Source organism: Camelina sativa, chromosome 6, assembly GCF_000633955.1.
Source record: "Camelina sativa cultivar DH55 chromosome 6, Cs, whole genome shotgun sequence".
In the NCBI taxonomy this organism is placed as follows: Eukaryota; Viridiplantae; Streptophyta; class Magnoliopsida; order Brassicales; family Brassicaceae; genus Camelina; species Camelina sativa.
Window position 1 is genome coordinate 5274642 of NC_025690.1, and position 12130 is coordinate 5286771.

A 12130-nucleotide genomic window follows, 5' to 3' on the forward strand; every position below is an offset into this window, starting at 1 on the left:
GATAGGCGAAAGAGAATCAACTAGTTCTGATTTGAGTAGGCGAGGAATAGGGAATACTATAACCCAAGGAACCGGGGCCTGGCCATCCTTCGTTTGCGGTCGACATTTCGGCAAGGTTTTGTCCGTCGACAGCTGAATGTTTCGATCTGGTTTGATTCATGATCGCATCTGCAAACGTTTTCCTGTGGGGAAGGAGGATATAAAACACGGCCCCAGTTCACCAAACATAACCCGAGTATCTTATCGCTAAATGGGATAGATAAGAAAGAAATAGAAAATATGTAGAGCACATAGGATGAAATTCTATTTGGCTCATTTGTCAACTGGGGAGGCAACAGTCAGCTCCCCCCGCCACAATTATATACTATGTAAGCTGGCGGCCTTCTGTTCTAACTGAACTGAAGACAGTCAGGTGCACCCATTGGTAGATGGAGCTGGCCAATGTTCTACACACAGAAGGACTGCGGAGAACAAATGGGATTGTTTTTTTTTGCCTAAAATAAGAAGAGGCAATTGATTAAATTAATCTTATGACAACTTTCAATAAAATGAAAGTGCCAGGCATGGCCCAAAACATGCGTAATCGAAATTTTGAAACTCGTGTCGTTCTTATTAGTTTTGTGGACTAATTTCTACGATAAACTGAAAAAAGTCTCAGGAAGGATAAGTAAATAAGTAAAAAGATGAGTACTGAGACAGATGATTATAAAAAATCCGTATTTAAGGCATTAAAAAGAATGGAAAATCTGCAGCTTTCTAAAGATGATTTGTTGGGAATGCAGAAACATCTTGAAGAAATTACTGTGAATTACAATCGCGGAACCCTTTCTAATCGCAGTGGTTGCATTCTCATCAGAATCTCGATTCTTTTATGTGTTCTCGCTATATTTGATTCTCTTTCTTTTTTCCTAGGGAAACCCTTTATGGCCCTACTATCTAAGGTTGTAGTATACCTAGTAGGGAGTCGAGCCATCTTTCTTTCTTGATCATCAAGATCGGCTGGGGGTCTGGCCTTGGCAATGGGCTTTGCTGTGAGGGCCCTCCTCGCTACCGAAGTCCCGCATTTTTTTCGGGAATATGATGTTTCCGTCCCAGTACCTGTAGGAAACTGCGAATTATGACCTTCGCCTGGAATGTGAGCAAATAGATCATGTCGATTGGCAACTTAGTGACAGGCTAAAGACGGCTTTTCTCAACTTTTGCATACCAGTGGTCTCATTTCTAGAAATAGATACAAACTGCNACTGGGGAGGCAACAGTCAGCTCCCCCCGCCACAATTATATACTATGTATACTGGCGGCCTTCTGTTCTAACTGAACTGGAGACAGTCAGGTGCACCCATTGGTAGATGGAGCTGGCCAATGTTCTACACACAGAAGGACTGCGGAGAACAAATGGGATTGTTTTTTTTTGCCTAAAATAAGAAGAGGCAATTGATTAAATTAATCTTATGACAACTTTCAATAAAATGAAAGTGCCAGGCATGGCCCAAAACATGCGTAATCGAAATTTTGAAACTCGTGTCGTTCTTATTAGTTTTGTGGACTAATTTCTACGATAAACTGAAAAAAGTCTCAGGAAGGATAAGTAAATAAGTAAAAAGATGAGTACTGAGACAGATGATTATAAAAAATCCGTATTTAAGGCATTAAAAAGAATGGAAAATCTGCAGCTTTCTAAAGATGATTTGTTGGGAATGCAGAAACATCTTGAAGAAATTACTGTGAATTACAATCGCGGAACCCTTTCTAATCGCAGTGGTTGCATTCTCATCAGAATCTCGATTCTTTTATGTGTTCTCGCTATATTTGATTCTCTTTCTTTTTTCCTAGGGAAACCCTTTATGGCCCTACTATCTAAGGTTGTAGTATACCTAGTAGGGAGTCGAGCCATCTTTCTTTCTTGATCATCAAGATCGGCTGGGGGTCTGGCCTTGGCAATGGGCTTTGCTGTGAGGGCCCTCCTCGCTACCGAAGTCCCGCATTTTTTTCGGGAATATGATGTTTCCGTCCCAGTACCTGTAGGAAACTGCGAATTATGACCTTCGCCTGGAATGTGAGCAAATAGATCATGTCGATTGGCAACTTAGTGACAGGCTAAAGACGGCTTTTCTCAACTTTTGCATACCGGTGGTCTCTTTTCTAGAAATAGATACGAACTGAATCTTCCTTAATTAATAAGTCCCTCCCAACGAGTAAGCCAACAGCTCCCTGGACCCTCTTTCAATGAAAGCTCGCCATCCTCGGCAACCTTCGAATAATGTATAGCGTCAGCAAAAGGGATTTCAGATCTTTCGAAGGGAGTGCTTACCGCTGGTACGAGTACTTATTTTCCTTTGATTATACCTTGNAGTCAGGTGCACCCATTGGTAGATGGAGCTGGCCAATGTTCTACACACAAAAGGACTGCGGAGAACAAGTGGGATTGTTTTTTTTTTTGCCTAAAATAAGAAGAGGAAATTGATTAAATTAATCTTATGACCCAAAACATGCGTAATCAAAATTTTGAAACTCGTGTCGTTCTTATTAGTTTTGTGGACTAATTTCTACGATAAACTGAAAAAAGTCTCAGGAAGGATAAGTAAATAAGTAAAAAGATGAGTACTGAGACAGATGATTATAAAAAATCTGTATTTAAGGCATTAAAAAGAATGGAAAATCTGCAGGTTTCTAAAGATGATTTGTTGGGAATGCAGAAACATCTTGAAGAAATTACTGTGAATTGCAATCGCGGAACCCTTTCTAATTGCAGTGGTTGCATTCTCATCAGAATCTCAATTCTTTCATGTGTTCTCGCTATATTTGATTCTCTTTCTTTTTTCCTAGGGAAACCCTTTATGTCCCTACTATCTAAGGTTGTGGTATACCTAGTAGGGAGTCGAGCCATCTTTCTTTCTTGATCATCAAGATCGGCTGGGGGTCTGGCCTTGGCAATGGGCTTTGCTGTGAGGGCCCTCCTCGCTACCGAAGTCCCGCATTTTTTTCGGGAATATGATGTTTCCGTCCCAGTACCTGTAGGAAACTGCGAATTATGACCTTCGCCTGGAATGTGAGCAAATAGATCATGTCGATTGGCAACTTAGTGACAGGCTAAAGACGGCTTTTCTCAACTTTTGCATACCGGTGGTCTCTTTTCTAGAAATAGATACGAACTGAATCTTCCTTAATTAATAAGTCCCTCCCAACGAGTAAGCCAACAGCTCCCTGGACCCTCTTTCAATGAAAGCTCTCCATCCTCGGCAAACTCCGAATAATGTATAACGTCAGCAAAATGGATTTCAGATCTTTCGAAGGGAGTGCTCACCGCTGGTACGAGTACTTTTTTTCCTTTGATTATACCTTTTATACATTGATGGTATGTCGATGGGACCGCTTGGTCTTTATGAATCTAGAGTCTGCCCAGAAGAGCATAATGTGTCGTCGGTGCAAAAACAACCTGGAACTCTATCGGACTTTTAAAAGGTCCAACGTTGCAATTGACTCTGACCATACCATTCCTAGAAAATTGATTTGACAATTCGAACTCAAATTATATACCTCGAGAAGTGCTCCTCCAATCTTTTCTTTTGGAATGCCTAGTGGACATAGGTATGAGATTGACTGTGGAGTCAGGATCAACTATCACTCTTTTCACAGGCACGCTATTCATCTCTGCTTCAAANGTTTCCGTCCCAGTACCTGTAGGAAACTGCGAATTATGACCTTCGCCTGAAATGTGAGCAAATAGATCATGTCGTTTGGCAACTTAGTGACAGGCTAAAGACGGCTTTTCTCAACTTTTGCATACCGGTGGTCTCTTTTCTAGAAATAGATACGAACTGAATCTTCCTTAATTAATAAGTCCCTCCCAACGAGTAAGCCAACAGCTCCCTGGACCCTCTTTCAATGAAAGCTCTCCATCCTCGGCAAACTCCGAATAATGTATAACGTCAGCAAAATGGATTTCAGATCTTTCGAAGGGAGTGCTCACCGCTGGTACGAGTACTTTTTTTCCTTTGATTATACCTTTTATACATTGATGGTATGTCGATGGGACCGCTTGGTCTTTATGAATCTAGAGTCTGCCCAGAAGAGCATAATGTGTCGTCGGTGCAAAAACAACCTGGAACTCTATCGGACTTTTAAAAGGTCCAACGTTGCAATTGACTCTGACCATACCATTCCTAGAAAATTGATTTGACAATTCGAACTCAAATTATATACCTCGAGAAGTGCTCCTCCAATCTTTTCTTTTGGAATGCCTAGTGGACATAGGTATGAGATTGACTGTGGAGTCAGGATCAACCATCACTCTCTTCACAGCCACCCTATTCATCTCTGCTTCAACATACAACGAACGCCCCTTATCAGTGCAATGGGACGTGTCTATTTATCTATCTCTTGACTCGAAATGGGAGCAGGTTTGAAAAAGGATCTTAGAGTGTCTTTCTTCTATGTAGAAGGATATTCATGATATTAGGTTGGATTTGACTTAAAGGCTGTTCCTGAAGGCAAAAAACAAGAGAGACTTCTGGGCTCGTAATAAAGCTAAGGTCTTGATCGAGCAACTAGTCGTCCTATCTATCCACCTCTCCAAACACAATATCTTGAGTACCTATGATGGTGACCACATCTGCTGGCATGTGATGTTTGGACATAAAATCGAGTCCTTGTGAATGGGCAGAGCCGGGTGCTCTTATTTTACAATGGTAGGGATGATTGCTTTCATTACTGACCAGAAAGACACCAAATTCTCCTTTAGGTGCTTCAAATGCGGTATAGGTAGAAGAAGCTGGTAAGGAAAAACCTTCTGTATAAATTTCGAAATGGTGAATTGAGGTAGAGTAGACCGATGATCCTGTAGTCATTTGGCCGGCTATTGAAAGAAAAAAGCTTGCATCTGCTCCCTCTACTATATAACCGGTCCCATCTCTCTCCAAACCTAACGTGGTAGTTTCCCATCATAAGGCTTTCTATCTATAGATTGAGCCATTACCAATGATCTAATTCGTTCAGAACTCAGTTGACTGTTTCTATAGATAATGCGAAGTGTCCTTGGCTCAACATTATAGCACAGAGGGCTTCGGCGCTACTACAGCGCTTCGCTAACTCGAAGCGCCTCGCTATGAGAATCTAGCTTCGCAAACGCTCAGAAAAGTCTTGAACCTTCGTGCTGACCGTTCGCTTTCTCAGTAGCAAAAACGCTTCTCTTTGCCCCTTAAGTAGAAGGAAAAGAAAGATATTTTTTTGTTTTCTTGCTCCTGCTTCCTCACATCTGCGCTCGTTAAGCCAACTTTGATTTTTTTGGGGGTAGGTGAAAGAGCGATTGAAGCGGACATTTCGAAATGACAACATTGAAGATATATATATACACAGCCTCGTTGATCCCGGACTGCATTCGGGAAAAAAAGTGGCCCACTTGAAAGAAAGGGCGGGCACTCTCGTCTTTCAACCCCACTATACTATTGATAGTTGTGGGGCACTATGTACTTACAACCTCTACGATAAGCAAGTGAATGGGGCCGGTGCATGGCGAACGGAACGATTCATCAAGCCATTTCTCGCCTCAACCCCCTAAATAGGTAGAAGGGTACTTTGAAAATAGGGGTAATTGCTTCGCACCTGACTGTGATAGCCCTCTCGATACCTTATTGGAGCTTTGTAACTACTGGCCGGTTTCCCATCGCGTCAGCGTTTTCCCAATGCGCAGAGCCCCAACGAGGAAGGTGTTAGTGGTTTATCATTGGGTCAATAATGCTAATCCCTCTTTTTGTGCTACTTCTACTCCTAGGGCAGGAAGAAGATAAGAAAAGGCGAAACATTCTCTTGGTTTCCCAACCTGTTGCTTCTAGAGACTGCCCTCTCTCGGCTGGATGTTGGTCCAGCCTACTACGAGGATCCCGTATCCAACAACCCAACCTATAAAAAGGACATAAAAACCCCTTGTATAGGTTGGAGCTAAGAAGCTTTCCTTATTATCAGAGAAAGGGGAAAGGGCTTTTTTCAGCTGGTGCGCAGGAGCGCACTTCCGTTTTCCCTTTACTAGTAGGGTGGGGGTCCCGTGGTTCCTATACCGCTGCGTTTCCCGGTGCTTTTCTTTTAGTGCTTCGACCCAAAGCGATAGCTTCTAGCTAGTTCAGTGGATAAGATGGATGTGCTCCAGCTGACTCAAGAATGGGACGGCAGTGGTCCACCGACAAGCTCGTTCTGATCTTGGACGCAGTACATTGGAATCCTGAAGCACCACCACGAACGCTACCGCGCATTCGCCTGCGGTGCGGTAAGGCATCACCCTGTTGTGCCAGAAGCCAACTCCGGTGTGTCAGCTTAGTTATCCTCATCAAGCCACTTACTTGATGTCTGGCTTCCCAACTGGTAGACGGTTCCTTTTCCCCCAGATCAATGAAGAAGGTAGAAATAAATTGATTCTTTCGAAGAACCGGAAGCGAAGCGCTATGCCGAGGCGGGGGGGACGGGAAAAGAAACGGTTCCGAAGAAATAAATTGGGGTTCCTAATGCTTCTCTACGCCCAATGAGATGCTCCAACCCCGTGATGCTTTACTCCTAACCCACAAGGTTCCGAGATGGAGCTTAACCTGAGTCTCGGTTAAAAACGGCGATGATCTACGTTTCACATGACGCACGATTTCATGGATAGTTTCATTCGACATCGTGATGGAGGATATAGCTTACGATCATCTACTTTGATCATGCCGCTAGGCATTTGATTAAGACATTGCACAATGATCCGAAGACTTTGTCGCATCTCTTCGATACGGATAAAGTAACGATCATAGCGATCTCCTCTGGTACATACTGGTACGTCAAGATCCGATTGGTCATGAACATCGTAAGGTGCTGCTTTTCGCGAATTCCAGCATACCCCTGGTTGGAATGGGTAGGCCCACCAATTCACTTTAACTTAGGTCCGGGCCAAGTCAGNACTTAGGCCCGGGCCAAGTCAGTGGGGGACCCTGTCGGGCTCCTGCCCCCCCCAAAAAAAACAAACTGTACGTGAGAGTTTCCCTTCATACGGCTCGAATCATTCTCAGATGCCTCCCCGGGCATCCTTTCCTTATTTGTTGAGTTAGTTCACGCGCGCGCAAACGAGCACCAGCCGCAACAGCAGGAAACTATGACCAATAGAGTTAGACACTTAGCTACATCCGCACGCAAAAGGAATGTGGTTCTGGTTTAGACTTTCTTTCCGGGGCGCGGGACGTTCGCGGAGTCCGTTCCTTCCGTACCACCACAAGACTGGTCGTTCTTGGGCTTAATAGCCCCCTAATCATAAGGGATAGGGGAAAGGTAGCCGGGCCTATCATATCAAAAGGGTTGTAGAAAGAGAACCCGACCTCCTATTTCATTCGACGTTCCGGGGCAGGAAAAAAACCATTCGACCAACTTTAGTTTTTGGTAACAAGAAAGAACTCGAGTTGATATGCTTTGATCAAGGAAAAATCCCAGTCAGCCACAAGGCCTTCGCTTTTTGAGGCTTCCTCTACCCGCATCTCTTAGTGCTCGCAGCACTTCCATATGGAGAAAGATAGGCTTACCATGTTCCATCAATAGCACTTAATCTATGCCAGTTTTGGTGGACCGTACTCCACCCCGGTGAACTCACGCGGTTCCAATGTGCCTAGAGGCCAGAGGCAAAATCCGTTCACGGTCCGTAGGACCAACACCATTCAAAGGTGGGTGGCTCCCCCCGTTTAGAACAGTCATCTTTGACTGGGCTTACACACATTCGCTCACTTACGCTGTCCCCCCCCAGCTCACCCTAGCCCCGGGCCTTTTGCTCTTCTAACGTAAGCTCCAAGGCTTCACACCAAGTCTTCACTTACATAATATGCATGCTTAAGTAGAGTCAGGCGGAACCATTGTTGCCTGATGGGAACTTCCCCCATATTGCTATCAATGTCTTCATGTCGCACGACCTCTTAACATTACACCACTGAATCCCCAATCCTTTGCTTGCTGTGCAGTGACAGTACCAATATCCACTAATCGTTGTTTCCAGATACGGTTGCCGGTTGACATCTCTTCTAATTCATCGATACGAGAAGCAAATTGTTGTGTGAAGGAATCAATATCTCGACATAAGCCAAGAGGCAGATCTTGTGCCACTCCACCTGGTCGTATGAAACTGGCATGCATCCTGGCTCCCGAGACTCTTTCATAGAATTCCAACAATTTCTCCCGCTCCTTAGAAGCCCACAGGAACGGAGTTAATGCTCCCATATCCATAGCATGAGTAGTTAAAGCAAGTGAATGATTTGAAATTCGAGTTATTTCACGGAATAACACTCGTATATATTGAGCTCGTAATGGTACCTCGCAATTCAAAAGTTTCTCTACAGCTGAAGAATGAGCGTGTTCTTGGGCCATAGAAACATAGATAGGTTCAAAAACGGAACGAAAAACGAAACTTTACGACAGCTTTTTCGTACATGTTCACTTGCATCACATACACAAGTGCTCTCTGAACCGTGCAATATGGTCACCCATAACACGGCTCTCCCACTTGAGTTACTTGNTGTTGCCTGATGGGAACTTCCCCCATATTGCTATCAATGTCTTCATGTCGCACGACCTCTTAACATTACACCACTGAATCCCCAATCCTTTGCTTGTTGTGCAGTGACAGTATTGATATCCAAATATCCACTAATCGTTGTTTCCAGATACGGTTGCCGGTTGACATCTCTTCTAATTCATCGATACGAGAAGCAAATTGTTGTGTGAAGGAATCAATATCTCGACATAAGCCAAGAGGCAGATCTTGTGCCACTCCACCTGGTCGTATGAAACTGGCATGCATCCTGGCTCCCGAGACTCTTTCATAGAATTCCAACAATTTCTCCCGCTCCTCAAAAGCCCACAGGAACGGAGTTAATGCTCCCACATCCATAGCATGAGTAGTTAAAGCAAGTGAATGATTTGAAATTCGAGTTATTTCACGGAATAACACTCGTATATATTGAGCTCGTAATGGTACCTCGCAATTCAAAAGTTTCTCTACAGCTGAAGAATGAGCGTGTTCTTGGGCCATCATAGAAACATAGATAGGGTCAAAAACGGAACGAAAAACGAAACTTTACGACAGCTTTTTCGTACACGTTCACTTGCATCACATACACAAGTGCTCTCTGAACCGTGCAATAAGGTCACCCATAACACGGCTCTCCCACTTGAGTTACTTTAGCCCCAGGCCATGCTATTCAATGATATTGGAAAAATGGCAGCGTAACGTAAGAACTAGTATTGAAAGCTAGTCTTCTTTTGAGGGAGGGAAAGCCTTTCATTCAATAGGAGCCCTACTTCCTTCGACCTCATCACTTTAATTGTTGCGCAAACCAATTTCTTTCTTAGTCACCGGGCGGAGCGCGCTTTTGGTACTTTGCTTATAGCTTTTTAGGTTATGCAATAAAAGGGAGGCAACGCTCTGGGCTTGTAGAAATGAATGGATCAAAAAGAAGAGGGCTTGATTCAATTTCCAGGCCGGGCGGGAGGTGAAGACCATAAGAGAATATTGCCCTCCCGGCAAGGAAGAGAGGAAAAAGGCGCTGTCATCTATCTCGACCCATTCCATGATTTTCTCTGTATGAGGACCTCCTTCCCTTCTGCCCACTCTCCGTTCACACAGTTCTCAAAGCAGAGGAGGAAGGGTGGGCAGAAGGTACCACGAGCCCTCTGTCCCACACATCTATCCAGAAGCAAGTGTAGTTCACCGGTTCCACCGAATGCTCCTATCTCTCGGCAAAGATCGTGTGAGTGTGCAGTTATGCTTCGGATGCTTCGCAATAAATCGACCCAGTTCCCGTCGATTAACTGCCGGAATTGTGTTGACCCAGTTCCCTTCGCAATAAACAGACAGTATTCGTGGATCAGGAGGACCTACTCTCATTCACGGAGGCGGACCGGTTGATGACTGCAGGCTAGGGTCCCGTTGAATTTGACCTAGTAAATCCCGCCACAGAGGTCATTTTCTACCGGGAAGGCATATAGTCGCATTTTAGTCTGAGTTTGAGCAAACAAACACTCACTTAATCGAAAGCTAAATAATTAACTTTGGAATGGTAACGAAGATCGAAGATCGAAATCCTTTCTTCCATTGTCTGATCTCCTCCTGAGACTTCTGAGCCTCCTAGGATACTGTCGTAAGCCGCAGCCACAGGATTAATATGTGGAAATGGCAAGTACACACTGTGCACCACGATCTTTACGTTGCGGATGACGTCCGACACCTTAATCCTCACATAGTTAATCCTCATCGGCGCCAAGGTCAAACCTCCACAGGCACCAGAGGTTGTGATAAGCAGCGGTTGGCCTCGTTCCAATGTCGGCGGAGCAGTCCCCACCGAATGATCATTTATTTTACTTTGACTCTTCAAATCCCATTTTTTCTTTTTCTATTATTTTTTTGTTCTTTATGCGGGGACAGGATTCAAACCTGTAATCTTCAGGTCATGAGCCTGATGAGTTGACCAATTCCTCTACCCCGCTTCTTCTCTTCTACAAGTAGGCTTCTTTCTTCTAGAGACAAACGACCGATTGAACTACAATCACAGGAGACTAATTATTCTTCTTGTCAACCTTCTTCTCTTACGATATTTAAAAAGAAAGAAGTAGAGTCGTTGGACCAACAACCGCTAGGATAAAAAAAGTCTTCTTTAGTCATCAGGAAGCTGATTTGAATGAAAAGTAAACATAGGATTAGGTCTCACCTGAGCTAAGGACTTTTATTGAATCAATATCGGTATGTCAATCAGAAGCTCAAGAAGAGATAGTATCTTCCTTTCAGTAGCCTCTGGTCTTGCAGTTGGGTTTCCCCGCCCAAAGCCTTCTAATGATTCTGTTAAGGCAAATAACCCATAATAAGATATACGAATAAGACAGATCAGACGGAATTGTCAATGCATTCATTCCATCTCCACCGGAATCACCCCTCTGCATAGCTCCTTCCCTCTTCTATGAAGTTGAAGTGAAGCAAGCGAGCCTCTCGATTGAGGGAGACCGATCTGAGTCAGTTTATCCAGTATTTTAGGAAATGTTCGGGATAGATTCACGTTTTCCCGGTCTTTTTTATATAAATTAGCGCTTTTGCGGTACGGGTGGAGGGCTATGAGCTCGTTCACTCAATCCCATGGAAACAACTCCCTTAGCCTTAGTTGGAAGCTAAACCAAAGTGAAGCTTGTAGGCTCGTAGAGAAAGCTATTTTGCATGTATACCCATAGATCCATGTTCCTGAACAGTCTCGAAAAAGGCCACCAGCACCCGACTTACCAGAATGTCCCGTTGCAGCACCATGCAAGAAAAGGTTCCTCTTGGAAGCACCATCCGTATTGAATTTGAACCGGCCAATGGAAGGAAATTCCCAAAACTCAAGAACCTGAGCTTATAAGACCAAAACAACTTGGACCTGCCGAATAGACTAGAAGACGATATCATAGTTCTGAATGGCGCGCACTACCTGATGATAGGGAGTGCTCTGTCGCGTTCCATTCGTTTCGATTTCATTTCAATATAGGGCAAGTCCTTTTTCCGACAGAAGGAGTGGTCGTTTTGGGTGACAGAATAAGATTCCCCGGATCTCCCTCAATCTCAAATCGACGACGAGAGATTCTACCACGCTCACTTTTACGTAGCTTAACTTCTTCTTGATCCTGCTCCATTGGAGTTGGTTCATTCAGTGTGTCGCTCCCACTTGCCCCAGGAGGCTGAGTACCTTCGTTCCTCTTCCTCAACTGGTTGATTAGGTGCTCCAAGATCTGGATCTTCTATTTCATAAAACTGGAAGTCTTGACTCGCCCTTCTCTCTCTTTCTGTCCCAAGGCGATGTTCAGTCGCTTTCTTAGGCTTCTTTTCAACTAAAAGCCTGTCGTTCGAAAGCAGTCCACTCCGGCTCAATGGTATTTATTTTATATGGCAAACCTCGGCTAATAGAAAATGGACTTTTAAGATTCCAAGGGGAATCAATCACTACTGATAGGGATCATTGGCTCAAAAGTCACTATTTTGTTCTATAGATCCGGCGAAATCCACTGTTTCATCAATCAAATTTTCGTTCGAGGGTTGAAAGCGCTAGAACTTTTGAAGAGTTTTCGCCCCAGGCCTGTCATCCGGGGGATCTCTTTCTGCTCGTCCACT

General features: G+C 44.2%; 1 protein-coding gene across 1 annotated transcript in view; it reads right to left on the reverse strand.

Moving 5' to 3' along the window:
• Nucleotides 9929-12130, reverse strand: part of LOC109133289 — a 2480-nt gene continuing 278 nt past the window's right edge. Inside the window, exons 2-3 of the mRNA XM_019246285.1 lie at nucleotides 11530-11760; nucleotides 9929-11372 (exon numbers count right to left, since the gene is read on the reverse strand). Coding sequence (XP_019101830.1) covers nucleotides 11118-11372; nucleotides 11530-11760 — 486 coding nt within the window. The 3' untranslated portion in view covers nucleotides 9929-11117. The remainder of the gene's footprint in view (nucleotides 11373-11529; nucleotides 11761-12130) is intronic.